At 39.7% G+C, this 27,860-nt stretch overlaps 2 protein-coding genes across 2 annotated transcripts in view; one reads left to right on the forward strand and one right to left on the reverse strand.

Moving 5' to 3' along the window:
- Positions 1 to 25,808, reverse strand: part of ncf4 (neutrophil cytosolic factor 4) — a 40,430-nt gene extending 14,622 nt beyond the window's left edge. Inside the window, exons 1-6 of the mRNA XM_004574526.5 lie at positions 25,639 to 25,808; positions 25,195 to 25,279; positions 24,923 to 25,082; positions 15,333 to 15,403; positions 14,536 to 14,663; positions 8,584 to 8,635 (exon numbers count right to left, since the gene is read on the reverse strand). Coding sequence (XP_004574583.1) covers positions 8,584 to 8,635; positions 14,536 to 14,663; positions 15,333 to 15,403; positions 24,923 to 25,082; positions 25,195 to 25,279; positions 25,639 to 25,670 — 528 coding nt within the window. The 5' untranslated portion in view covers positions 25,671 to 25,808. The remainder of the gene's footprint in view (positions 1 to 8,583; positions 8,636 to 14,535; positions 14,664 to 15,332; positions 15,404 to 24,922; positions 25,083 to 25,194; positions 25,280 to 25,638) is intronic.
- Positions 1 to 27,860, forward strand: part of pvalb7 (parvalbumin 7) — a 45,348-nt gene that overhangs the window by 964 nt on the left and 16,524 nt on the right. The window lies entirely within an intron of this gene.

Consider the following 27,860-nt stretch of genomic DNA (forward strand, 5'->3'; position numbering starts at 1 on the left):
GATGACAAACAGCCTATTACACACACAACGACAAACATGCACACACTCAAACTACAATAATCTTTTACTAATACTTGTTCTGTATTAATCTTGTTGGTGTACCGCGCACTCCCATTAGCATTCACGCCCCACACGAGCGTGAATGCTAATGGGGAAGGGGACGAGGGAGGGAGCTGGTGTGGTGGTGGGGTTAGAGTGAGAGACAATGGGAGGAAAGCCATTACATGAGGGAGTGAAAAATAACAAATACAATTTGGAGAATCAGAGAGGTTGGGAGCGAATGAAAAAAGAATGCAGAGCGGTTACATCAGTGGGAGGGAGGTGAAGATGAGGAGGAGGAAGAGGTGGAAAAAGAGGAGGAGATAAGAAAAGTTAAAGTTAAGCAGAGGCACGGTGCTGGGGGAGGCAGTGAGTGAGTGATGGAGTGAGACAGCGAGTGAATAGGGAATCTCTGTTTTTTCATACTTCATGATTTGACAGGACGTGAGAACTAGGCTGCTGAGGGATGTAAGATTGAGCACATGTGTGGACAACAGAGGTAACGCTCTTGTAAATTCACAGTGATGTGTCACATGTGCTGCCTCCTGCACACCATCCATGCAGCTCTCTGACATAAGTGAATGGAGGATTTCCAGTTATGTGTTCAACCTGATCCTCCTGACACACTGAGAGAGGTTCATGTCTGTCATGTTTGGTTTTTAAATTTGGTGCTTTGCAAGTAACATCACCAATTCCAGCTAATCTGTGATCTTTTTCTAGGCATTTTGGCTGTTTCTCCACACGTAAACTATGATTTAGGTCATTGAAAATGGAGATGTTATGAATCCCTTTCATGTAGTGGAAACAGAAACTTTTGTCTTGCAACATCAAAGGTGCCTTTATGTTCTTTTTGACACCAGTTCATTATGTTTCGAAGCATATGATTGGCCAAGATTTCTGTTCAGTTAGATTTATATTTGTTGGCCTGCTCTTAATATTGTTTGTTTGTTTTTGCATTTTTGCATTTTCATGAGGCCATTTTTTCCAAACGAAAGCTGAAAATCCCCGTTTTAAAAAATACCTGAGTGAATGGAGCTTTAATCAAGAATCACAATAAATGCTAACGCTGTGTTGTCTACTGGATGTGTAAAAGCAGCTGTTTACTAACATGCTAGCTTTGACATGTTCGCATGGCGTGCGCGACACTCCTGCCAGAGACACAAATCCCCTTTGGGGCCATCCTGGTCAAAAAGCTGTGTTGAACCCTTGTGACAAGGGAGCAGCTGAAATTAGCTTCTTCTTTATGGTCTGTATGGAGTATGCATGTTGTTGCACTCCCCCAAGTGGCCAAAAATATTACTGCAGGTTCAAGCCGTTTTGAACTGGTTCCTGTGGTAAGTACATAGTATACTTGAATATCCCAGTATTCCTTTTTAAACAGCAAGAAACCAATCAACTTGAGTTAACCACATACAGAGATGGTAATATGAATCTAAAAACCAGTGCGAGCACCAGAAGCTATGAGCTATCCACAAGTAGACTACACTGAAGTGTTAACAGACACAATCACTCAGCCTTTTGGTCGCACCTGATATAGCCTGCATTAGAAACTTGGTGTGTAAATCCTGAATTTTACTTTCTGTGTCTGTGTCCAAATCTGAGTGTGAGTGTGAGTGAGTGCACGTGTGTGCTGCATGTGTGTCCACAGAAAATGAGACGCAGACTGGTGGCAAATTAATGAAGCTGGGGAGAGAGGGAGCTGGCTGGATTAACAATCCAGATGAGATTACCCTGACCCTGAGGACACGTGCGCTTTGAATTTGGGGCTGCTATTTTTAATGCATTATTCCAGACGCTGTTTTTATTACAGCGTTGACCCGCCGCTGCCTGTAATTTATAGATGATGGGACAATGTGTTGGAGATGATAAGCTGGTATCTGTAGCACAAACACAAAATATGATGTGACAAACCAATTCCCCATCTTTCTGCACCTCTTTTCTCTCTCTCCAATGCAGCGCCAGCTTTATTCCGCCTCTTTCTCCTTTTACTTCTACTTGTCATTTTCCCTTTATCTCTGTTTCAGCCTGTTTCATCCAGAGACTCCTTTCTGTTTTTAAACTATGTCCCTCTGTGTCTCCATTAATAATTTAGCCTTCTAATCAAGTAGTTAGCTTGATGAGTGTAAACTACAAGTTCTCATTGTTGGTAAGATTGGGCTGCGCATAGACATATGACTAAGTGTTAGATGCAATAAATCTTATGATGGTGATGTTGGTCATTGTTAACATTTATGGGAGCTGGGTGGGAAGAATTTGTCCTCAATGTTATCCTGAGAGGCACACAGGAGGAAATCAAAAGGGGTTCAGTTCAAGCCCCCAGCAATCATTAGCAGAGCTGAGCTTTGAGGTGATTTTAGCAATGTGATGACACTATGATCATGTGATGCCAAATCACCCAAAAAGAGTGTCTGCCATACAACACCATAACAAAATGACCACTGGACTCTTTATCTGGCCAGTACAGTGAATTTTAGAAAGACTGTAAGCCTTAAGGAAGTAAGCTTTCATACATTTATAAACATGTAGTTTTTTCTTCTATTAGCCCATTGTCTTATTCCAGCATTCATTTAAGATTAAATTCCTCACAAAAAGAAAAGGAATCAGCTCCTCCCCCCAGCAGTGACATCAATAGAGGCAAAACTGAAAGCATCCGTCCCTTAAAATCTGTCTTTCCTAATGTATCACAAGACACATTAGTGGTGAAAAAAAGACTTCCTGATGTCCTTCTCTGTGTCATTTCTTGTTGTTCAACAGCCATGCAAAGCAAACTATAAGACCGTAGAGTCTCGTCTTTGTCTACACACACGCTACTTTCATTATCGTACGTTGGTGTTGGTACACTGCACAGCGAAAAGCTGGTCTCTAATAGTAGTCACACAGCCCTTGGGTTCAGAAAGCCACAGGGGCAATCATCCAGTACAATTAGTCTTTCACTGACCCCGCCTTAATGAGCTTGTTAAACCCTCAGCTCGTTAGCGTGGCAATAGGGAGGATGATGCTTAATGGAAGTGTCTTTTTTAAATGGATGCCCCATTTCCTAGAAGGCCTGGGGTGAAGGATTATAGTAGAAAACATGTCTTTTTATACATATAAGAATGGACACAGGTTGCAGAGGTTGAGTGTGTATATAGTACTGTGAAAAAGTTGACACCCCTCATTTCTTTATATTTTGCTTCCAATGAGACAGACTCTGTTTTTGGTGTTGAGCGATAGTTCTCGAGGGTCTCTAACGGTCTTTCAAAGTGTCTCTTTGGACATTGGCTGCTTTTTCATTCATGTTTCAGTCCAGTCCTTGTACCTAACTATTCTCAGAGGAAAGTTCTCTTTTTTATTAATTTGTTAAGTATAACAAAACACTGCAACTCAACAGAAGAACCAGTGTTCACAGCAAACTTAGCAAAGAACCAGTTAGAAATTGATTCTTTAGGCACTTTGTTATTAGCAACAAGTCACAAATATTTTTTCCCCCATTTCTGAAGTTGATTCTATGGAAAATGCCAAAGACAGCACAGTCTGACTGGCATAAAATAATGTTTTTGAACTAATAAGGTGGAAGCTATTATTAAACTTGGCATTTCTAAAGGAAGGAGTGAGACAACACTCGTATGGAGTGATAAATCCATATTTGAAATGTTCTGGAGAACTATTCTTGAAGCCTATTTGGACAAATTATAAAAACATTTGCTGAGGAGAGTTCAGGCTGCATTAAAGAATAATGGAGGTCACACCAAAAATTGACCTTTAAGCTTGTTAGTAATGCACAAACACTTTTTTCCCTGTTTCTCAAATAATCAACACATTCATAAGTTAAAGACAATGTTTGCACTTGCACTTGCAAGCAAGACCTTGAATCTCAAAGCGTAGATCGTTTTTCGACTTTCAACAGATTTCCACTGATGCAAAACTAGATTGATGCGAGTGATGGTGACAATGAGCGAGGTAATGGTTTCTGAACTGCTAGAACTTTGATTTTCATGCTGTGACTCACCGTTAACATGTGGCTCACAATCAAGTAACTGTTCAACGTATTGTTTACAGTATCTAAGATGGCCTACATCTAACAGGAAGAAACACAACACATACTGTATCTGTACATAAACATTTGTGCACAGGCACACTGATAAAACCTGCTCTATGACACGATGGCGCTTTGATATTTTCTAGTGTCTGGAATCAAGTCTCATAAATTCTTGGTTACTTTAACACATTTATGTTACATGGTCACATTTTTGCCAGTGAAGATAAGCACTAACACTTCCTAATCAGTTTTTCATCTAAAATTGTAATTTCTGCCTTAACTGGCTTATCCCTCGATAAGTACCTCTTTGATTATTCATTTTTTAGTTTTATTGATATTTTTTCCACCCTTTGTGATTCTTTAATATATCTTTTTGCCTTTTTTTATATCATTTATCTATCTTTATTTCTTTCCCTAACTCAATTTTCAGATCAGCCAAATCATGCCACCAGCGTCTGCCTCGTTAAAGTCCTCCTAACCACGAGCAGCCTGTCCCGTTGACCTTGTCTGAAGCTCATAGTACTACAGCTGACAATTACTCATAGCAGTGTTTGGGGGCTAAGCCTGAGCTAATACTAAGTGGAGTGGAAAGAAGTGCTGCAGCGTAAACGCTAACACTTGTACCGGCTCTGCTGTGACAAATGCTGCGCTCTGCTCTTATCCATCAGGCTCAGGCTGGCCATTGATCATTGTTTGGACAGCCACTTTGGTGAGCTGGGAAACACACAGCAGGACACACACCAACACACACTAACGCACAGAGGAAGGATAAGCTTTTCAGCTAGAAAAGGAGAGAAAGCTAAAATAAATGTTGAGTAGGCTGGCAGCTTCATGAGTAGAGTACACCAGTGTTTTACTTTTGTGTGGGAGAGAGGGGAGAGAGAGAGAAGAGGAGAGAGTAAAATGGAGCTGCTTCTTTTAGTTTGGAAATAAAAGACCACTGGAGTGTGCAGAGAGAAATGCAATGTGTGTGCCTGCATCCTTTTTTCTGTGTCGAGCAAGGTTAGTAAAGTTAAATGCTTTTGAAAGGCGATATAGCACACAGAGTTCAAGGACATGTACTCATATTACAGACTCCATACTGTGCAGACATAGCCGCTTACACAACCAAGCAAAGGTGTCTCTCTCTACAAAGTATTACAAATGATTGCTTCATCAAATTAGCTGACAGTGGATCGATTCAGCTATTAGTCAGTGCTGCTATTATGTCAGCTGTGAATATTTCAATCTATCCCTAAACAACTTTAACTTGCTTCAACAGCTTCAGAGAAATTAATGGAACAATGGTGCGATATAGCCAAAGGGAGACACTTCAGGTGGACACAGGTAAAAATAAATAAATAAAGCCACACATGATCTGTTTTCTTAACTGCTTATCCAGTCCTATAGGTGTGGTACACTCTGGACAGGTGACCAGTGATTTTCACAAAATACTGACGCAAGATGGAAAAAGGAAACGGTCATTCTATGGCGATGATTTTAGAAAAAAATCTGCTCTGTAAATTAGACAGTAAATGAAATGTGAACAAACACAGAAATGAAGCCATAATGTTTTGATTATCTTTCATTTCGCTGTAAATGCTGCTGCTGAGTATGAGATGAAACAGATTTGAAGAAAAAAGCCTTTAACAATATTTGCTGAAAAAAAAAATTTTTTTTAAACATTATTTTTTGACTTTTTAACTAACTTGCAACATCACCATTTGATTTCCTACATTATTACATTATACTGACATTTATTTTGTACTGAAAGTTGGAGGTACTTCAATAAAAATATACTTCAATATCGCAGTATAATCTCCTTAAAATGCACTACTTGGCATACATGTCCAAAACACAAAGTTTAAAAAAAACAGATATATACATGTGTTTTACATGTGTAATGTGTATTCTGGACAACAACTCTTCCATCCATCCATTCTCTTCTGCTTGTACATATCAAGGTCACAGTGGAGGGGCTGGAGCCTATCCCAGGGTACACCCTGGAGAGCTCACCAGTCTATCGCAGGGCTACAAACTGATGTAACTGATGTGTTATAGTCTTATTACTATCTTTTCATGAAGCTCCACTTCAGTGTGTGGCCACCATTTTCTGAAAATGCTTATTTCCATTGTTTTTCTTGGACGCTACTAAAGTAAATCAACCTTATTAACAGTTCAACAGTTCTGAAACAAACGGCTTTAAAGCTCATTTCCCTTTCAGGCAACTTTTTTTCCCGATTGTTTGCCCCACAGAAGTAAAAAAGCAGGAGATTGATGCTTCTGTGCAAACTGGGGTTGTCACTATTTTCAAACCCGATACCAAAATCGAGGAAAATAGGTGAGTCTCTCAAGATCCTTTCAATAGTGTGGAGCAAAAAGGGAAAAATTATGAGGCTGATAAAAAATGTAAACAATACTGATGAGATACTGCGATAATGCAAACGTATTCAGCCATACCCCCTTTTATTTCCTGTTTTCCTGCTCCTAGTGACTTGACTCCATATTTTTGTTCCTGATCAGTTGTTAAGATGCTGCTGTTTCTGTATAGCTTCTGATAGACTTTTCCCAGCTTCAATTTGTGACTGTAAGAAAACTATAGCATGTTTTAAACACAAATAATTGTATTATCCTGTTATACTAACACTGAGGTTATAGACGGGAAGGACTGATACCATTTGCTTTCTAGCTCTAATCTAAACATTGTCACTTATTAATCAGTCACTAGCCACTAACATGGCTAACATTAACGTGTGCAGTCAGGTTCACATTTATAATAACTCTTTAAAACTTTAATGTTGTTGAAACCAGTGGTTTAATGACTTTGTGAAATTCCTCATAAAAACTAGGTTGACATAATTTTAGATACTTCTCCAAGTTTGATCTGCAGCTGTTCACGTGTTCAGCTGGTAGTGAGGGGAGGGGCTGTGTACCTGCCTGTCTGCAGCATGCTGTGTGAAGTTGTGTGCTAGCTGTAGGACGCAAAGATGGAATTTTATCAATACTGTTGCAAATCACTACCTAATCCATTAATCAATTTTAGTACTGGTTAGTATTTGAGTATACATTTTTTGACAAAATCTACTGCCTGTGGTAGGCTTCAAACTGCACTAATAAAGGAGTACTTGTGCATTTTTACTAATAGTAGAATTTTGTTATTTAGAGGTATTATAACTATTGGTTCTGGTCTCCTTTAACATGCTGGTAAATTAAGTAACTTTTAGGATTAGATGACAAACAAAAATTACCTCATGAGAATAACATTTCTGCTGTGCAAATTTGCACAAACCAACAATACACATACAAGAGATGAGATATTTTTACACACTGTAATGCAACCAGATGACAGAAGGGCTGTCCTCCATCAGTCTGACTGTACTATCAACATTTCTATTCCCACGCAAACAATATTAAGGCTCAACTGATTAATTGATTTTTTAAAATAGCCATTTAGACTCGCTGCTAAGCATTGGCATATCTGGGTCCCGCTACATTTTTGTGAGGATCATTCTGAATTGTAAGTCTTGAAAGTGAGGCCTCTCGTCACTTTTTGAAGGTTTTAATGGTTTGGAGGGATAAATATTATTAAAAAAAAACACAGTAGGAGTAAGATTAGATTTGGGATCTGGTGATCTTGGTTAAAGGGAATGAGTCAAACCAATATGAGCTCTCTTAGCGTAGAAGCCTGCATGTGCGTTCAAAATTCAGTCCAAGATTGTGCTGACCGTATAAAGAATAAAAGCTCTTTTTTTACCCTCATGGAGAGTTTAATTGGCAGGTCATAACTGCTTCATCCTCTGACCTGACCTCATGCCCAAATCTGCACACCAGCACCTGAACCACAAGCGCTCCACAACCTCCAAATCACACAGCTCCTAGAAAAACGACTTTAGAATATAAATGGGTTTCTCTTTCCATCATCAGCATCAGGGAGGAAGGTGTGAATAGAATGGAAATGAGAGGATGTGAAAAAGAGGAGGGGGGAGAGAGGGACGAGAGATGGTTGCAACCTTGGAAAGAGACAGACAAAGGGAGGGGCGAGGAAAAGGACAAAAGTTAAGGGATGCTTAAGGGGAGAGGTGTGGAAGGGAGGAGAAGAGAGTGTGGGAACGGGAGGTTAATACGAAAAGAGAAACGGATACAGAAATTAAAAAAGGAAGTGAAGCGAAGCAGGAACTATTGATGAGGTCAACAGCGTCAAGGGAGAATGGAAGGACAAAAGGCGCAGCACAACATTTGACAAAAGACGCCGTAATTATTGATTTGTCACATCAGATGGCACACTTATGTATGGGATCTGTTTTTTAGGGTTTATTTATGCACTTAGTTTGTGACTTTCACCAAATACTGGTTTCTGTGGCCACGGCTGTGTAAAGTCGTGTGTGTTTGTGTGTGTGTGTGTGCCATGAAAAGCAGTCATGCCGATGGTGCTTATAGGATCACATTGTGCTTCTTGGGGTGATGCGGTGCATTCTGCGTGGTTGTTTGACTACAAAGGTCGTTACTCCGTGGGTTGCAACAGCACAAAAAATAGTAATTACACCAACCTCAGCCCTGGGGGAGGAGAAGAGGTCCATCTTTTGTGACTTCACTTGTTTCCTAGAAGACACAGATGGATAGAGACAAGCCATATAAGGGAACACTGTCTGCATACAAGTAATTCCTCGAAGTGACCTCAAAGTTTAACGCTCTGATGAATCCGCAAGAGATATTTCAGCAGTCATATTTCAGAGATATTTCCTGTAACATCGAGAAACTGGGAAGCTGTTTCCCTTTTCGAAAGCTCAGTCTGCTCTCTCTGGTCAGCTCCACAAGGCCTGAATGATAAAGCACAGTAAGCTTTAGAGTAAGCTTAAATGTAATTGACAAGACAGAGAAAAGCCTGCTGCAGTTATGATAACTGTTTTTCTATCTAACGTGATTAATTTGAACCCATAACCATTTTAAAGAAAATGAGAAATAATTAAATTTGACTCTTCGTCTTACTGGAGCGACTACATGTTTAAAACACTCACTCTGGGAAACAATGTGTCAATAAATGCTGGAAAACACTTGTGTCATTTTCAGGGCCATAAACCCTTTCACATTATTTAAGCACACAGATGTTTTGATTCCACATAAAAGGTTAATATGTGGTCAACAGACACTATTATTAATAATAATAATAATGTATTAATATTAGACATTATTAAACAAATATACATTTTAACTCACGCAGCCCTTAAACTTTTCATTCAGCACTTTCAATATTTCAATTTGTCCAACACTTGTTGGACAAATTGGTTTCCTTGATTACATTTGCCATGCTATCATGCTAAACTAAGAATGCTAAGGATATTAAAATTGTCACTATGAGCATGGTGGGTATGGTCACATTTAGGTCAAAGCACTGTTATGCTGCACTGCAGTTACAATGCACAAGCACAAAGAAAGTCTTTTGTATTAAACATGTCTGAAAATAAAATACCCGAAACACCTAGCATTTTTTTTATTTTGGATATAGTGGCAGAGATTCATTGAAATATTCAAACAAACAGAAATGCCTTATAAAAATTCTAATGAGTCTAATAGTCAATATTTGGTTTGACCGCTTTTATTCGTCAACAGATCCTGAACTCTGTCTCTTTCTTGTCATTTCAGGAATAGTTCTCCAGGCTTCTGTACGGGTATGCTTTTATTGCACTGATAGTATGTTTGGGATCATTACAATGTATAAAAATAAGGGAGTTGTCAGTAATATGCTTTCCAGGTCGTACTGCATGCTGGATCAAATTCTGATGGTATTTTTCTGCGTTCAGTATTGCATCAATTTTGACAAGATTTCCATCACCACCGAGTGACATGCAGCCCAAACCATGACTGAGCCTCCACCGTGTTTCACAGATGGCTGTAAATAACTACTGTGCCTCTCTCCTGACCTCTTATGTACACATTAATGATGATTTAAACCAATAAAGTGACATTGGATCCATCACTCCATAAAGCCTGTTATTTTCAGTGCAGTTTTTGAGGCCTGCCACTTCTTCTTTCTACTTCCTCAATATTGTTAAGGACACACTGCACACTAAAGCTCATAATTCTTTGAGAGTGCAAAAGTACAATTTCTATGTCGGACAAACTGTATTACCCGTGACATTTCTTATAGATTAAACTAAAGAAATGGGAACGAATTTTGGGCTCCTAATAGCAAAGCGCTGAAGTTTTCTGTTATTTGTAGACACAACACTGATTCATCCTTTGAGTTAGGCTTCTTTTTTACACTTGAATGACTCATAGGCTACTGTTTTGTCAAGTGGCTAAAGAACCAAAAGCAAAAATCAAACATTATTTTAAAAATGGTCATGTACAAGGACTTGACTGGAAGTAAAAAGCAAGAAGTCCAAAAAAAACCCCAACAACTTTGAAACCCTACTGGTTAAAAACCCTTTACAAAATTACAAGAAAATGTCAATCTTTGGAAGCAAAATCAAAATAAACGAGAAAGCTTGCTTGAGACTGTTGCACAGTACCAGCCTTTCAGAAAGGTACTGTATTTACTGCAGAATACTGAAGCAAGATAGGTACTGGCAGTGAAAGACCATGTAAAAATCAAATATGTAGCAATTCTTCAGGAAGGAAGTAACAGTTTCTTCAAATGTTCCAACAGACAAATCAACCAAAAGGCCATACAAACCGAGACAGGCAATCTAAGAGCAGAAGAAGCAATGAAAGTCTGCTTTTGCATAAGGTTCCTGTTGAGAGACTCTGCTTTTACCACATCTTCTGTTGATGTAATCCAGCCACAGGGAAAGGGACCAATCAAAAGTCTAAAAGGCCATTATAAATGAGGAAGTAGAACATGAAAAGGATAAAAAGCCTTTATAGATAGAGATATCCTCCTAGGTCTGGCGTCCACATATGTGGACATCACATTTTGGGTTGTCTAGACCAAAATACTAAATTTTGCTCTACAAGGGCCTGATATGCACTCACGAGGACATTATACTGCCACTGTTCTATCACAATTTAACGCAACTGTCCTCTTATGTGGATCTCTTTTATCTCCGAAACAAAAATCAAGTAAAACAAAAAAATCGGGTCATTCTTTGTTTTTAAATTCATCAGGTCCCAATCAGTCTAAATAGCAAAGAAAAACTGAAAATGCATGCCATGAAAGAGTTCAGGTCTCAGGAGGTTAATGCCAAATGAAGGTGCCCTTGCCTCAGCTGAGACGTCATCAGGTCAGGACACCCTTCTTTGATTTGACATCAAATATTTACGGGGGTTTTTTTGAGCGACAGCACCTGTCCTCTGATTAACAATATCAATACACTGCTGTTTCTTACACTCAAACTCATCCATAACAAACTGACCCCTACTTTTTAAGGACTCCTTGAGTCTTTGAATAATAAAAAACAATACTGTATTTTACAAATCTTCAGTAAATCAATACAGATTTATTGAGCAGATCAAGTTTTTACTACGTCTACATGATCAGTCTTATCAGCCTGTCTCTCAGCCACTGATGCTGTCATTTCTCACATGTGTACAGTAGTTTTAAGAATCATATACTATAAATATATCTACACTATAAAAGCAAACACGTTGTGTGTGATAAAAGACTTACGTTGCGTTGGGGGAAATAGTTCAGGCAGGGAGCTGAAGTTCTTCTTGCAATAAATGACTGAAGTTAGAAGGACACGAGTGAATCACTCATCAGCTGTTTGGCTACCAGCTGACTCCTAGGTATCCAATTATATTCATGCAAAGTTGCATGGTGGCCATCACAAGTGAACTCTCTAAGCTTATTGCTCAACTGATTTACTTCATACCTGCAGTTTTTTGCAGAAGCGCTCGCTATCATCCTGACCTTAGCCATGTTATTTATGACAATATAATTTGCAGTTATGAGAAGAAATCCATTTTAAAAGCAGACTGCTTGCAGCTGGGAGCCAAGCCTTTTAATTCCACATCTAAATGGACAGCCATTATCATAAAGTATTAAGTTAATTCATCCTCTGGAAGGCTTTTTGCTTCATATTTCCTGATAAGAACATAGTAAAGCCATAAATACAAAGGATTTTGAATGCTCTCTTAGTCATGACCTGAAAAAAAAGGTCCATTATGCATTAAGATGATGCAGACCTTCCCTATATGACCAACCCAAGACTAAGCCTCATGTGGAAGCTTGAAGAGTTTCCATGTGATTTATGATAACCAAGACAACTGGGTGTTGAATGCAGCAGCATTTCAGTTTTTCTCCGTATGCTCAGTGAGATCTAAGCTGTTATTCAACCCTCAGTGAATTCATTTTGAATTTGTGTGTGGGCTAAACGCCTATTAATGTATTGTTATGGAGGAAGTAAAAGCTTATATAAGCAAAACACATGTTGTGGGTATATGTGGTCAACTGACCCTGAATTCATAGATGCACAAAATGTTTATACCTTTAAATTAAAAGTGGAGCGCTTAAGCCAAGTTTCAGGTGAAGAGCAGCATCACATGTTTTTAGCACTGATTCACTGCCGGCATTGGTATCTCCTTGTGTACATCACCAAAAGCCAAACTGCAAGACTTAAATTGAAGTACAAAGTTTCATCTCTCTCTGCTTTCATTTCTGTGCAATTAAATTTGCAGTCTAAATGACCTTCAGTATTGACTGAGTACTCGAAGTTAACAGCAGCTATTGAATTAAAAAAGTTTTGTGATGAACATTCTTGAAAATGTTTTCCCTTTCATCCTCCACGAGGAGTTACATAAGTCAAGTCTAAGGACCATGAGACATTCAAAGATTGCAGGAGTTACTCATAAAGTAGAACACAAGTTTATGAGATTAGCTGTATCATAAAATGAACCTAGGTTTGCCTGAACCTGTGCATCTCATCTGGGGGGAATTGACACTGAAGTGCTAATAGCTTCAAGCAAGAAAAACCAGTTTAAATATTTATAGAAATCTGCACTCCTGGGTTTACGCTTTTGGGGGAAATGTATTCTCTTCTCTCTCCATCTTCAGAGAGGTAAATGATGTTGCTGGAGCTTCATCTTGCCTGCTCTTATAATTCATACAAGACCTGCATCCAGTCTGCTGTAATTATTTTAATTTCAAAGCACAGTTATTTGAGAAGAGGAAACATGTTCCTTAAGAGAGCAAATTGCACTAGATTGATCTTAATTATATTCATCTAAAAAGATTTTTTTCAAAGCTAAATGAGGCATTTTTCTTTTCGAAGAGTCAAAATGCTTCTGAAATTTCACAGATTAAAGCCACATTTTAACCTTCCAGTTTTTTCAGAGGTATTTATGCCTTGAAAGCAAGCCATTCAAAGCCAGCAATTACCCTCCTTTGTCATTATTTGCAGATGCATCAACTTTAAACGTGATACACTCTGGCTACACCTTTTGCACAGTTAAATACTTTGTACTTAGAGAAATGTTCAAAAGTCTCAGGCTGCCCCACATTTCTTTATATTTTGACAGGAGAACGCTTGAGTGAGACTGCAAGGCCTTAACGTTCTTCGAAATTATTATTTTTTTGGTCAATCAAGTCCATGTACCGGACCATTTATCTGAAAGTCAAATCAAGCAATGACCCATCTTGATCACCCAGTTGATCAGTTGCTGTTCCCCAAAGCCTCATCAGAAATGGTCTCAGTGGACGAGAGGCCGTCAAGAATTCATTTCTAAGAAAGGGAAATGGGAAGGAAAGTCCAAAGTATTCCAAATTACACAAGAAGTGGATTGAAAATCGATGGAGTCATGAATCCAGATTTGAAAATTGTTGTTCAAATTGCTGTCAATATGAATGTAAAAGGTCCAGACAGGGGTATAACAGTGAGTGTCAAACAGCCATCTCTAAAACAGGATGAAGGCTCTCTCATGGTTTGGGGCTGCATTTCACGAAGTAGTGTTGGGGATCCCATCAAAACTAATAGATTTATGAATGCAGAAAAGCTTGATCCACCATGCAATACCATCGGGAAAGCATTTGATTGGCAGCAGCTTCATTTCTTAGCGTTATCCCAAACACAATGCCTGTGCAGTAAAAGCATACCTGGAAAACTCACACTGGAACACCATCAGTCATATGCTGGCCTCCCCAGAGCCAGGACCTCAACATTACTGAAGCAGTGTGGGAACAGAAACACGAAAAAAAAAAAAAGCACACAGAAACACAAAAGAAAGAAAAAGAAAAAGGCAGCCAAAATCCAAAGGAGAGCTTTGAATGTTCTTTAAGAAGCCCGGAGAACTATTCCTGAAGATTGCTTAAAGAAATGACAAGAAAAGCTACCTAAGAGAGCTCAGGCTGTGTTGAAGAATAAAGTTGGTCGAACAAAGTACTGACTTTGTGTGTTTAAGTCGCTGAACTTCTTTCCCATTTACCTAGCAAAATACTAGTAAAAACGTTTGTAACTGGTGTCTCCTTTGATATAAAACTAATTTCTTTATAGTGACGTCTGACTTGGTGTTAAAGGAGTCAATCTGTGTTTTGGCTTGTTACCATGGGGAATTGTGGGACTTACACTTTGCGGGTATTCGGGCGGAGACGCCTCAGGGCTCGCGGCTGATGCTCAGAATCCTGTTCCGTCTGGTAGAAAAACATCCTGAGAGCCTCGTCTAGCAACACCCATGTTGGCAAACCCAGCAACCTCTTGATATAAGAGAGAGAAAGAGAGACATGGAATGAGGGAAGAGTGAAGTAAAAAAAAAATGGATGAACTATAAGGACATGCAAGAAAGATGGAGATGAGGACTGGTGTAAAAGGAGGGAAATCAGGGTGGATGAATTGAGACGTCAACAGAGACAAAAGGGGTGTAAAGAGAGTGGGAGTTTGATGGAAGAGGAGAAGGAGATGCAGGGTGCTGTGAGAGAAGGAGTGGAGATGAAGCGAGAAGTGTAAGGCGAGTGAAGGCGAGAGAGTGTGGCAAAGAGGGAGCGACGTAGGTTGCGGGGAAAAAGAGAGTAGAGCAGAAAAGAGAAGTGAGTGAGTAGGAGAAAGAGAACCTGATCGTGTTTTTAGCGATGGTGCAACACTGAAACATGTCAAAAGTCCCACAACTACAGTCAGTCAGACGTGATGTGGGCACAGGGCAGAGCAAAGAGAAGAGAGCAGCAACGCCTACATGTTGAGCTCGATCTGCAAACTACAGCTGAAATATCCGAGTCAGTGCTTATCCACCTACAGCATCGTTCAGCCCACTGCGTTGTAGGCTACCGCACTGCACGCTGCAGAAGATGCCAAACATGCCAACAATTCTTTCCTCTGTTGGAAATTTTTAAAAAGACACCGCATCGTGCATAAAAATGAAATGTGATTACCTTCATGTACGTGTTGAGTTCAGGGATTCTGCTCTCTGCAATCTCCTTTTTGTTTCCGAGGAAGATTTTTCCTAAAGAAAACGCATTAAAAAAGTGATTGCACACGTGAGATTACACTCTAGAACAGGGGCCATAAAAATGCATTCACATAGAGGACATGCATACATATGTTTACAATACAGCTGTTTTTGTAAACAAAGCAAGCATGTAAACATGCTCCGATACTGTTGATGCTCTAGTACACTTAAACACCAAGAGCCTGTAAATGTCAATTATTAATTTTAGCTTGATGATTGTGTTCAGTTTTTAACATCAAAAACCAGGGAAATGCGTGCAGGTACTATATAAAACCCAGGTAAGTATAATCTAGGTAATTTATATTTACTAGCATAAAAAAGGATTAGGATTCAAAATAAGTCATTTTTATAAACATATACGGTTTATAAATGCTGATTGTGTGACAATGTTTGTGCAAAGTTTCATTCAGATAGGCCAACCGACTGACAAGGTGATAAGGTACACATATGAAGATTATGTGGTAACATTATCTCCTTACTTGCTCGAACTCACAAAGACTGAAAGTGTTTAGATGCACGTGTGTCGCAAGTATAAGTTTTAAGTTCAGGGTTTTTTTATGTTACACAACTTGGTTTAGCATGTTAGCATGCTAGCAATGGTACATTTTTGCAATCACAAAAACACCTTCAAGTTAAGTTAAGCTAATGTATTTGGGAGAAAATGTCCTTAAGTTTCATGGCAATTCATGCAGCCAGAGGAGGTTTGGAAATCTGTAGTTATTGTGTCAGCAGAGCGTCGGTGACTTTTACACACCATAGGCCAGATTTACAAAACAGAGCAAAGTAGTACCAAATAGCGCTCAGCAATGTGGTTAGTTCTTCTCACTCTTCTCACTGTTGAGGTCTGGGAAGCGCTTCCGCTCCCTTAAGGCCAAAACAGAGAGAATGAAGAGGAGCTTCTTCCCCCAGGCTATTCGGGGCCTGAACCAGGTGTAGGACTGGACTCTCCCAAACACGTCACTATAAGACTGGACTCTCACACACGTCACCACACGCACCACCACACATTTCCTATAATCCTATAATTCCTATAATTTATAATCCTTATCTTTATAATCTCTTCTGCTATTTGCACATTCTTTACTGTAAATTCCTAAGTTAATTTGTAAATTTTTGTAGTAAATTGTAAATATTGTAAAACTTTTCTTCTGTCATTTAATGGTCGGGCATTGTACAGCTACAAGCATTTCACCCCCATGTCATACTGTGTATGGTTGTGTGTGTGTGACAAATAAAATTTGAATTTGAATTTGATTTGAATTTCTACAAAAGATGCACTGTTTCTTAAACACAAGAACAGTCAGTTCATTTCATTATCAGGCATGCTTTTATTGGCTTTAAATACCATTGCAATTAGCAGCAAACTGCACGTTGCGGATGTTAGTGAATCCTTTTGTGTATATGATTTAAATATTCTCCTAATTACATTCCGCATTTTAAGAAAGGAACTCCCAGAAATACAAATGTAACAGGGTCAGTTGCACTCTGTTCCCACCTATTACATATAATCTTGTCACTCTGTAAAAACCAGCAGCACTTTTTTGATGCTAAACAGTTTTAAAGTAGCGTGTTAGCAAATTGCTAGTAAAACTCGCTCTGTAACTTTAGGTGACCTGCCGCTTCATTGCCGAGTTGCCGTGATTCCCAAACTCATTCATTTAGCAATAACACTACGTACAGCTGGGCAAATGTTCATGCAGGCAGACTGCATCGCTAGGCGCTTGATTTTATACTTCTTTTATCTGTGGGACTGAAAATACCTTAATTCAACGATTAAGGGTGTAGCCCAACTCATATGTCAATGTGTTAGACAGCTAACACATTTATCCTGTCCTAAACAAGGCAAATACTCCTTACTTTAAAAGATTGTGAAAATAGCATATTACTCTTCCTAATATCACATTACGTCCAGTCAAAAAAATTACGAGGCACAGCACAGACTCCTAACAGTCTAAATCGGGCCCCACCAATTCATCCAAGGCCATCTAACCCTGCTGTTAAATCAAATTTAGCACAGTCTTAATGACCCTCAGCCCTCTCTCTTCACTCAATTTCCCTTGTCTCATTCACTGTGGAGCACGATAACTCACTCAATCACTTGCAGGCACAAGTTCATTCATTTACTCACTCACTGCAGTCACCCATCCACTCACCTAAATGCTCCTTTGACCTTGAATTTATAGCTGTCACGTATGACTCAGAAATCAACATTTAAGATAGAAAAGCATAACATAGCACCAAGCTCACAAGAAAGAAACAAAGAAACGCACACATGATACTGAAACATTATTTACGTCTCCTTAATGAGAATAGCTTTATTTGAAAAGACAGACCTCGATCCTTTTCTGCTGTCTTTTTTTTTTTTCTGCCCTCAAAATCATCACCCATCCTCGCCTGTCTCCCTTCACTCTCTCCCCTGTCTTTCTTATTCCCTTCCCATCCTGATGAGATCTGGCACTGCAATTAAACCCATCAGATCTAATATTATCCAACAGACTCCTCAGTGGCAGACGTTAAATCAGAGTTTGTAGAAAAGTAGAACTTTCCCGATATAGCAGCTGGCATTGCGAGATATGGCGGTACATGTTACAACAAATTGTAAAATCGTAAAATCTTTACTATAGAGTCTTTTTTAGTAAAAGCGTTCTTGCTTTTTAATAAGAAATCAAACATATGACTTAAGCAGCTGTAATTTGGTAGGTTGATCATAGTGATTTATAATGATTCATAATGACCTTGACATTAGCTGAGGGAACAGAAAAGCATTCTGAACGATGCCCGAAAAGAAAGAACAAGAAAGAAACCCTTTAAGCAGGACACACAGGAGAATTAAGAAATCAGAGAGTAAGAGCCTGGTTTTAATGGATTGCAAAGGATTTGGCTCTATTTATAAGACAGCACCTCTAAAATACACAAGATCAGTAAAAGTTTCCACTGGTTCCTAATGTGTAGCTAATGAAGGCTTTTTTCCCCCTAATATTTAAAAGCCAGTAAAGTTAAACTTTAAAAATATTTTTAAATAATAATTTAAATAATAATAATTTTACAAACCAGCTAAAATACTGCAGTAGACACAGCTTATACCCCTTTTAAAGATGGCTTGTGTTGGAGGAAAAAATATATTTTTTTCCTCACATCTTGAGGGGTCAAGCTTTAGATTTGACCGTAGGCTCTACATAGACAGTTTTTTTATGTTCCAGTAAATACTGTAAGTGTAGTTATGGCTCCTTCAGCCCTCTTTTTTTGTCCTGTTAAATAATTGTCTGGGGCATTTGAGTGGTGAATCTGGCCTATAAAGGATATGATGCAGTTTCAGTGATACTTCAGTAGTTTATGGGGACATTTTAGAAACATTAATGGCATGCCCATCAACATGAAATATGCTTTCAGTTTTGTAGTAATCAGCAAAGCTAGCAAAATAACACAAAAATAGCTAAAATGATAATGATGGAAAACACTGCACCCGCTGAACATGAGCATTTTAGCATTGCAACTGAGTATGTTCGCATGCTAGCATGGCAACATTAGCGCTTTGTACATAGCTAAACACAGAATCAAAGAAGAGCTGAAGTGACAGTAGGGGTGTCCAAATTCATGGGCTGCATCCTCCTGAGGACCCGTCCTTCGCGGTCCACGTGGGCCGGGTCCTCAGAAGGTCGGGTAGGCTGGAAGTAAACAGCTGTGAAATTGGACAGTCTAGCCTTCAGATTTGCGTCACCACTGTCTTGGTGGAGTTTAATAAACTCAGCCGTCTGCTCCTTGCTATCTAAAATATAACAGGACACAGACGTAAATTCTCGACCATCTCACACTTCTGTTTAATCAGTTTTCTGTTTGATGTTTATTCAGCTCAATGAAAACCAAGGAGGAACCCACCCGAGGGAAGTTTTATTTTATCAAATAACTTTAATCTCTGCCAGACTGATTTATTCACAAAAAAAACAAAACACTGAAAAACAGCCAAATAATAACATTTTTAGGTTATCTAAGTAAATGGCCTGTATTTATATAGCGCTTTACTAGTCCCTGAGGACCCCAAAGCGCTTTACATATCCAGTCATCCACACATTCACACACTGGTGATGGCAAGCTACATTGTAGCCACAGCCACCCTGGGGCGCACTGACAGAGGCGAGGCTGCCGGACACTGGCGCCACCAGGCCCTCTGACCACCACCAGTAGGCAACGGGTGAAGTGTCTTGTCCAAGGACACAACGACCGAGACTGTCCAAGCCGGGGCTCGAACCGGCAACCTTCCGATTACAAGGCGAACTCCTAACTCTTGAGCCACGATCGCCCCAAGTGACTTATATATCACGTTTAACCTGAGTAGCAAACGACCGCAGTGATCTGACAATGATTTGCCGGGAGTTTCCCGGCTAGCTATCGAGCTGGTGGGTAACAGACGTCTCCGAAAACGTCGGAGCACTTTTGCAAATATGTGATATCTTGATAAACTGAGCAGATATTTGAAGTTTACACATGTTTTTATGTTAAAAGTGTATTTTGGGACCCAGAAAGAGTAATAAGAGTAATATTAAAACTTAGTAGCGGCCGCCATTGTTGAAAACCGGAATTGGCTGGGCTGCGCTATGAATTCTGGGATATGGTGGGCCACGAAGGATACACCTGACCCATCCTTCAAATTTGGGGAAAAGGAGGATGCATTTGTCGGCTGAATTCGGAGGAGTCTACGAATTTGGACAGCCTTCGTCACGTCGCTGTGACGTAATCAGCCTACAAATGCGGCCTCAGGAGGATGCAGCCCATGAATTTGGACACCCCCACTATGTCTCAACCTGAGGCAAATGGTCACCAAAGTGTATTTGATCAACTTTTTCCCCTGACTTTAATTTACTGTAGTGTCCCACTTCAATACCAACAACATCCCACCACCATGTACGGTATTAAGTTTGGGTTGTTGTTTTTTTTAAGTGCCAATAACCAGCTGTCCAGTACCCATCTCAACTTGTGTTTCCCTACATGCAGACTTTTTAGTTTTTGTGCAAGTCCTCAATGGCTCACTTTTATAAGCTAGTTTAAATGCATTTTTACTTTAGTTTTGTATTTTAAATTGAATCAAATGAAAACTGCAACTATAATGTGACTAGTAGTTCTAATGATGAGACAGAGCCATTTTGCCAAGTAAATATAATGTTTAATAATGACAATGACAAGTTAATAACCAAGCTAAAGCCTGTGAATCCACAGAAATAAATCTGTAATCTATTTGTAATCTACACACAAAACAATCACCTCTGTCTGTCCTCATCCTTCTTAAATCAATCCTCCGAGCCACCCATTCAAAGCCCTCAGGCTTTTATTGGTGCACATGTTGGTTTCCAGCCACTGATAATCAATACAGACACTGACGCCGCCTCCCAGACAGACAGACTTATGGGGAAACAATGAGCTGAATAAAGCCAAAGCCACAGAGCAGATGAGGACAGACACAGCCACACAGCAGCACAAACAGTGACTGAGGCCTGAATATACTTTGGCTTTCACATTACAATATTTTGTCTCTGTGCTTTTGATTATTTTATCCTACATCCATCATCAAGGTGAATAGCAGTGCAGAGTGTGATTGCTTTGGCATGTTTGGCTGTCTCTTAGCAGGACTACAGAAAAACTACCGAGCCAGCTTTTCAATGAAATTTGTTAGGTGGGATTGGAAAGAAGAACCTATTAATTCTAATTTTGGTCTCTTAAAGATCTCGGAGACAATTTGAAATTACATCTGCTGGGCTGCAGTGCCCATGTCAGCTAGTCTTTTGATTGTTCGGTATGCTTTCATCTGATCAAATTCTCCGTGAAGCGCAACATTTATAACCTTTCTGGACTAATCCATTAATATTGGCAATTTTGGAAGACTACTTGTTCAAAATGGGTGTTTTAACATTAGCAAAGAATCACCAGATCTCCTGTAACGGGCCTTGATGCATGCTCAATCATCTAAGTAAGTAAATCCCAAAAGTGGGAGAAACATTTCGTCGCTCATCCAAGTGACTTCTTCAGTCACGAAGGATGAGTGACGAAACGTGACGAAACGTCTCTCAATGAACATTGGGCTGTGAGATCAAGGAACTGATCTCACAGCCCAATGTTCATTCAGTGGGCTAGTTCCAGTCATTGGTTGGGGAAACCTGCAGTCAGCTGATACGGAGGAAGTCACTTGGATGAGTGATGAAACACTCCTCCCACTGAAAACCCTACATCCAGATAAACAGATCAACCTTTTGGGACTACTGTAACGAGGTTAGCTAGGTCTAACTAAATGTTTTTGTTGACTAAATGTTAACTTGGAGCTGGCAGCAGTGTAACTGACACTATGCTAAAGAATCTGTGTTGCTGCATTTTGGACCAAAGAGTCAAATGTAAACTTGGCAGCTAACAGATATCATCCAAAAATGGCAGGCTTACTTGGTGTTAGAATGATCAAACAGTGCTTGTGATAAAGGCTTGAGGCCCTGGATTCCAGCCACAGCTACAGCCTGCTCCAGCGCCTGCCAGCAGCAGCAGCTACATGAGTTGGAGGCAATGGGTGTGCTCTCATGTAAAGAAAAAATTACACCACAGTGGGAACCCTGTTAGCTTACTGCTCAATAATTCTTGTGTTCGGACCACTAGATGATGTATTTACGGAATTATATGAATATGGGCAGGTGAACGCTAGAGTAGGAATTTAATTAACCAATCTTTTACATTATTTTTTAACAAATGACTATCAGACTGTTGGGTTTTAGTAGAGATCTGAGTGCCCTGCTAGTATAACCCTGTCTTTTCATCAATGCTGTCAAAATTGATCAAATTAAAACCTTCATTAACTACTGTATATTAAAAACTAGGTGGGTTAGAAACGGGATTCACATACCTCCGTCTTCTCTGCCTGTCAGTGAGCTCTAAAAAGCACTTCAGTAGTTGACTCATTATCACACTTACCAACTTTTCCTAATTTAAATTTTTTGTTTCATTGTGGCCAGTACAGGCATTTCATCCAGAGCTTAATCTTCTTCGACAGCAGCTCATTTGCATTGGAAAGTGACTTTTCTTCCAGATTGTTAACTCATTCACTGCCATTGACGTCTATAGACGTCAATTACGTTTCCAATGGGAGGGGCTAGAATACAACCTCGGGCAGCTTGTCAGTGAACATCAGACTGCTTGAAATGTATTTTTCCACAAAAAGCTCGTTTTCTCCCTTTTTGTGGTCAAAACAGGCATTTTTGGTGGAACCCACCTCTCTTCTACAGCTGATTACTAAAGAATGGAAAATGGTAGAAACAAGCTTTTTTTTTTGGATGGAAGAAGAGAGTCTGTTCTTCATTTTGGTAGGTTCAGCGTTTATATGATCATAACACACAGTTTTCTGTGGCTCTTCAAAAATGAGTAAAAATGCTCAAAAACCCTGGCAGTGAATGAGTTAACTGTCTAGATGCACTCTGTTGGTTGAACTTCTTTCTTATTTCTACTTATATGATTCAGCCTCCCTTCAAAAGTAAAGTTCTGTTCACAGACACTTAAGTACCCAGCAAGAAGCGACTCAATATAAAACTCTAGGCATAAGGTATGGATGTTTCAAAATACTTTTACAGTTGTAGTCTTTATAAGGTCTCTTTTAAGATAGTAGTTTTCATTTTGACAGCATTTAAGAAGTGAAGTAACAGTGATAATACTCCAGTTAAGTGAAGCCATGATAGGAGTTTTCAAGAACTTCAGTGATAACATAAGAAATGCACCATCTTAGCCATCATAGCAAAGAGCCCATTAACCTTGAGTACAAACTAGCATGTATAGTTTAAGCACAAGCTAGCAGAATGTTTGGCTGTACTTTTAATTTCAGTAATGGTAGGGATGCAATGCTTGTTTAAAATGGCTGTTTTAAAGTCACCAAATCATGATGAAATCAGTCAAGTCAGTATATTCCATCAGTAAGAAAAACCTCAGTATCAACCTGCAGCTAACTAGCATGCTAAAGTGAGTCGATGTCCTGCTCTGCTGAGTTTAGATTTGTTCCCGACACAGATAATCCAGGGACAAAAGTGGTCACGATGGAGCAATTGTATCCCCCAGCTGGTGCTTCAGCATACAAGTCACTGATTACTACAAAAAGGGTGCTTGGGTTTCTCTGCTCCGTCGGCTGCTACATACCTGAAGCCCCTGGAAATGGATGAATGAATAAATCAGCCTCTTCTTACTGCCTCTCAAAATCTTCCCCTTCAATTTTGCTCTTCTTTCCCTTCTCTATTCAAGTTAGTCTCTGTATTTTGCCCGTGGCATTCATCTGCCCTTCTTTCCATATGCTCTTTCCTGACTAATCTGAATGTCAATCGTTGTGGATTAAAGGAATTACTGTCCTCTGATGTATGGTTTGGTTTAAACTGACCTTGTAGGGGCACCATGATACCTGCTGGCTTGTAATGCTGGATTTTTGACATTTAGCCACATAACATGACAGTAAATGCTTCAAGTGTGTCTAAAGATTCGAGCGCGAATAAAAGAAAAAGCACAATAAAGTTCACTGGGTTTGGTAGAACATAAACTTCATTCTAAACCCATTTTACTTCAGCTGAGCAAAAGTAGATCTCAATCTTCTTTCTGCGGATGTCTCGGTGGAGAAAGAGGATTGTAAATGCAGCATTTGGAGCACTCATGCTTCACATTATTATGCAGCAATGGGTGCCTAAAGTGTGCTATAACTAAGCTCTTGTGGCTTAAATAGAATCGGATTTGAATAGAAGTGAGCTCCCACCAAACTTAATCAAATCTTTAAGGGACGCAACAGTTTTTATTCTTTATAATATCAATATTAATTCACTAAAGGCATCCAATTATGTCTCAATCTCCCCCTGAATACATGAGAAAAACAAAATCAAAACAACAAAATGTAAGCACAGCAACAAACACAGCAGCCGTATGCATTTAGTAAAGAGTATTCAGAGGGGTTTCAGTTCTTCCAGAGACAGAGAGGAAATTCAGTCAGGTGTCTCTGTGAACCTGCTCTCCTATGCATGGAGGAGAATAAGCATGCAAGCATGTAAGGTTATGGAGCGACAATACAGGAAGGATCCAGTAGGAGTTCCCTTTGTGTAACTTTGACACAGCTAAACTGTGAAACTAACCATTACAGTAGATACCATTTTCCCACACTCATTACAATATTTCACACTAGACCAAACTATTGTTTGACTTTTAGGGAACATATTCAAATTCAGTCTGTTTGCCTTGAGTTAGTGAACCCACCAGCTCTTATGTGGGCCATTTCTGCCATGGTGGAAATCACAGCACATACCATGCAATTCAGAAAAGCAATTTAGCAAGATTGAAAATCAGAAGCTGTGACTGTTGACATAGTCCGAGTACGAGGCATGCCTGAAAAGATTTAGATAAGCTTCAGAGGGCATAACAACCAATCTGCCAGCAGCCGGACACTAACAAGCGCATATTTGAGCGACATGAAATCTTGCACCGTGCATGCCACTGACGATCAACAGTGCACACCCACACACACACCTGGAAGAGGAGGCAAGATGCAGGTGTTTGGGCCCAGTTTGGCCAGGTTTTCTGAAGAGTACCTGGCCTCGAGGATCTGGTGGAGGTTGAAAAATTCCCGGTACCTCCTGTAGATTAGGTACTTACTCTCTCCTTTAGTCTTCACCTCAATCACGAACCTCTGAGAGAGAAACGGAGGCATGAATGAAAGAGAAAAAGAAACAGCTGAGCCTGGTATTCTGAGCCAGTCTCAGTGAAAAACATCTCAGCCCTTTAGTTTTTTTAATGCTTACAAAGTAGTCGATGAAGCCTTTAATCTCCTCGATATCAGCAATGGTGGCGCTGATTGGGATGTTGAGAGGGAGCTGATCAAAGTCACTAAAGCAACAAGACCAGATCATTTAAGACAAAAATGACACAAAGAAAAACTTACACACACACACACACACACACACACACACACACACACACACACACACACACACACACACACACACACACACAAGCAAACAAAGAAAAACATAATCTACAATTAAAAAGGTTTTGTTTTTAACATGATGACAGCTGTATGAGTAAAACAACCATAAAACATGCTGATCTTGATTTAGTTTGGTCTTTTTAGATCAAATTAGATATGTTACAATTATTCACCAGCGATCAGAAATGAACTTCGCAGCCAGTCTGTGCGCAAAACATCGGCTCACCGACTCTAACCTGTCACCTGTAGACAGACTCACCTTTGGTCGCGTAACTGCTGCGGCAGAGACATGATGATGAACGCAGAAGAAACTTTAAAGCTGCTAGTGAACAAAGCACTTTTCACACACACCACAGGCTGACTGACTTTCAAACTGACAAGCGCAATAGTGCGGAGAAAAGCAACAGGAAGCGAAAGTTCCTTAAAAAAAAGATCAGCAGACGGGTGCGCGCGTTTGGCCACACAGATGTGTGGGGAAGTCTCACTGCACACATACAGATAACACGCACAGGCGTCATCAGCTGACAATCCATGTGGTAAAAGCGTAAATTTCACTGGAAACAAAAACGCATAAGGATAAAAACTCAAACACTCAAGCAGAAAATAACCGTATGCGGACTTAGATGCGACTTAGTGAGCGTTTAGATATCTGTGGTGTACAGCCTTTCGTACTGGATTTTTCGGTCCTTCAGAGCCATCGTAAATGTGCTCCATCTGTTTGTGCCTGTGTTTACACACTTTACAAGTAAGTACTCCATGAACCCAGCATGTGTGACACACTTCACGCTTCTTTGCACTGGCAAGGCATCGCGCACGTTGCGAGAGCTGATCTCGGTTTCATTTTTACTTTCTTTCTTTTTCAATATAAGTTGTAAATTGGAAGCAGAATTATTAATCAGCAGGTTTCGAATTTCTATAGTTTCTGAATGTGCGCCAGGGGCGATTCTAGGATCCAATCCCTGGGGGGGGGTATAAACAGTATATAGTGCAATATACTGTTTGCAAATGTTTTTTGCTTCGTGGCTCAAACCTCAAGAAAACGGTTTTTCTTTCAAAACCGCCAAGGATAAGGTGGAGGTTAAGGACAACGACTAAAATGACAAAGGACATCAGATCCTTGGCTGGCAGCTGGCAATGCGTCGGTACTCCCAAATTATGTTTTTGATGCTATGTAATGTGTGTGTGTGTGTGTGTGTGTGCGTGTGTGTGTGTGTGCACTGTAACATCCTGGAGGCAGTTGAAGCTTTCTTGATGTTGTGACGTTACAATGCTCAGAAAATCATACTAAAATGCAATATGCTTGCTACTAGCTGAACGAATTTTGTGTCCTTGAGCACCCCTCAAAAGACTCTCACCAGTAACATGCACTGAATAATATACATTATACATATGTTATGTATATATATTTTCAGCTATAAATAAATTTCATTTTGTGTGTGTGTGTTTGAGTTTTAAGGTGCCGCTCCCCTTCTGTAAACCAGTTTCGGTGGCAGATTTTAAAATAGAACTGTGTGGTTTACATGAAGCACTGGGACTCCCCAAGCATTTCTCAGGATTTTGTCCCTTTCATGGTTTATTTTTGAAACACTTCCTCAGAGTATATGTACAACCAGCCACATCCACCACCAGGAAGTTAAAATTACAATAAATAACTTGAACTGATTAGCAAGATTCCTGTGACCAAGTAAGAGGCCTCTTCAGTAGTGATAGCCTTGTTGGACACACTGCACCGCATCTGTGCAAACTAAATAGGTCCGATTTCCGCTGCCATCCTGTATGTCTATAGTTAACTGCAAATGTTGACCACTGAATACAATTTTCAGTTGTGTTTAACCATGAAACATCGAGTAAACTTATTTTTGACCTAATATAATGGATAAAGGATTTGTTTACAAATATTCCTGTAGTTCAACACTCTTTAAATCAGTGTTGAAATAGAAATAAACAGCACACATCTCTATATAACCTAAGCTGAATAAGACATCTGAAAACGTGTGAATGTACTCTGATACTCAGTGAACATGCCATAAGTTTACCTGCCCTGTCAGGTCTGCTCCACCAGACCTTTGCATCTGCTATATCTCAGTTTAAGCCCAGAGTCACAGTTAAGTACAAGTGATCAATAATCATTGAACTGCCAGCATGTTTAACTGTAACCACACGTATTATTTTCTCTGTTATTTAAAATAAAAAAAACAGGAAGTTTTGAGGCAAAGGCCAAACATGGGTTAACATTTAATACCCGAGGTACACAGAAGGCAGATTACAGGGTACACAGATGGTCTCCGAGCAGGACCCCTCTCACTTTTGTCATTTAGCTCAGAATAATATAATACCTGCAGTACAGAGGCACAAGGAGGAAATTACAACTGCCAATGGTGTCAGTGTGTATTAGATGGCATTTTTATGCTTGATGGTTCTGTAGAACAATCTGTAAACCCAGCACTGCCATATTATAACTCCATAAAGCTGTCATAATGT

The sequence above is a fragment of the Maylandia zebra genome, linkage group LG6, assembly GCF_041146795.1.
Source record: "Maylandia zebra isolate NMK-2024a linkage group LG6, Mzebra_GT3a, whole genome shotgun sequence".
Taxonomy (NCBI): Eukaryota; Metazoa; Chordata; class Actinopteri; order Cichliformes; family Cichlidae; genus Maylandia; species Maylandia zebra.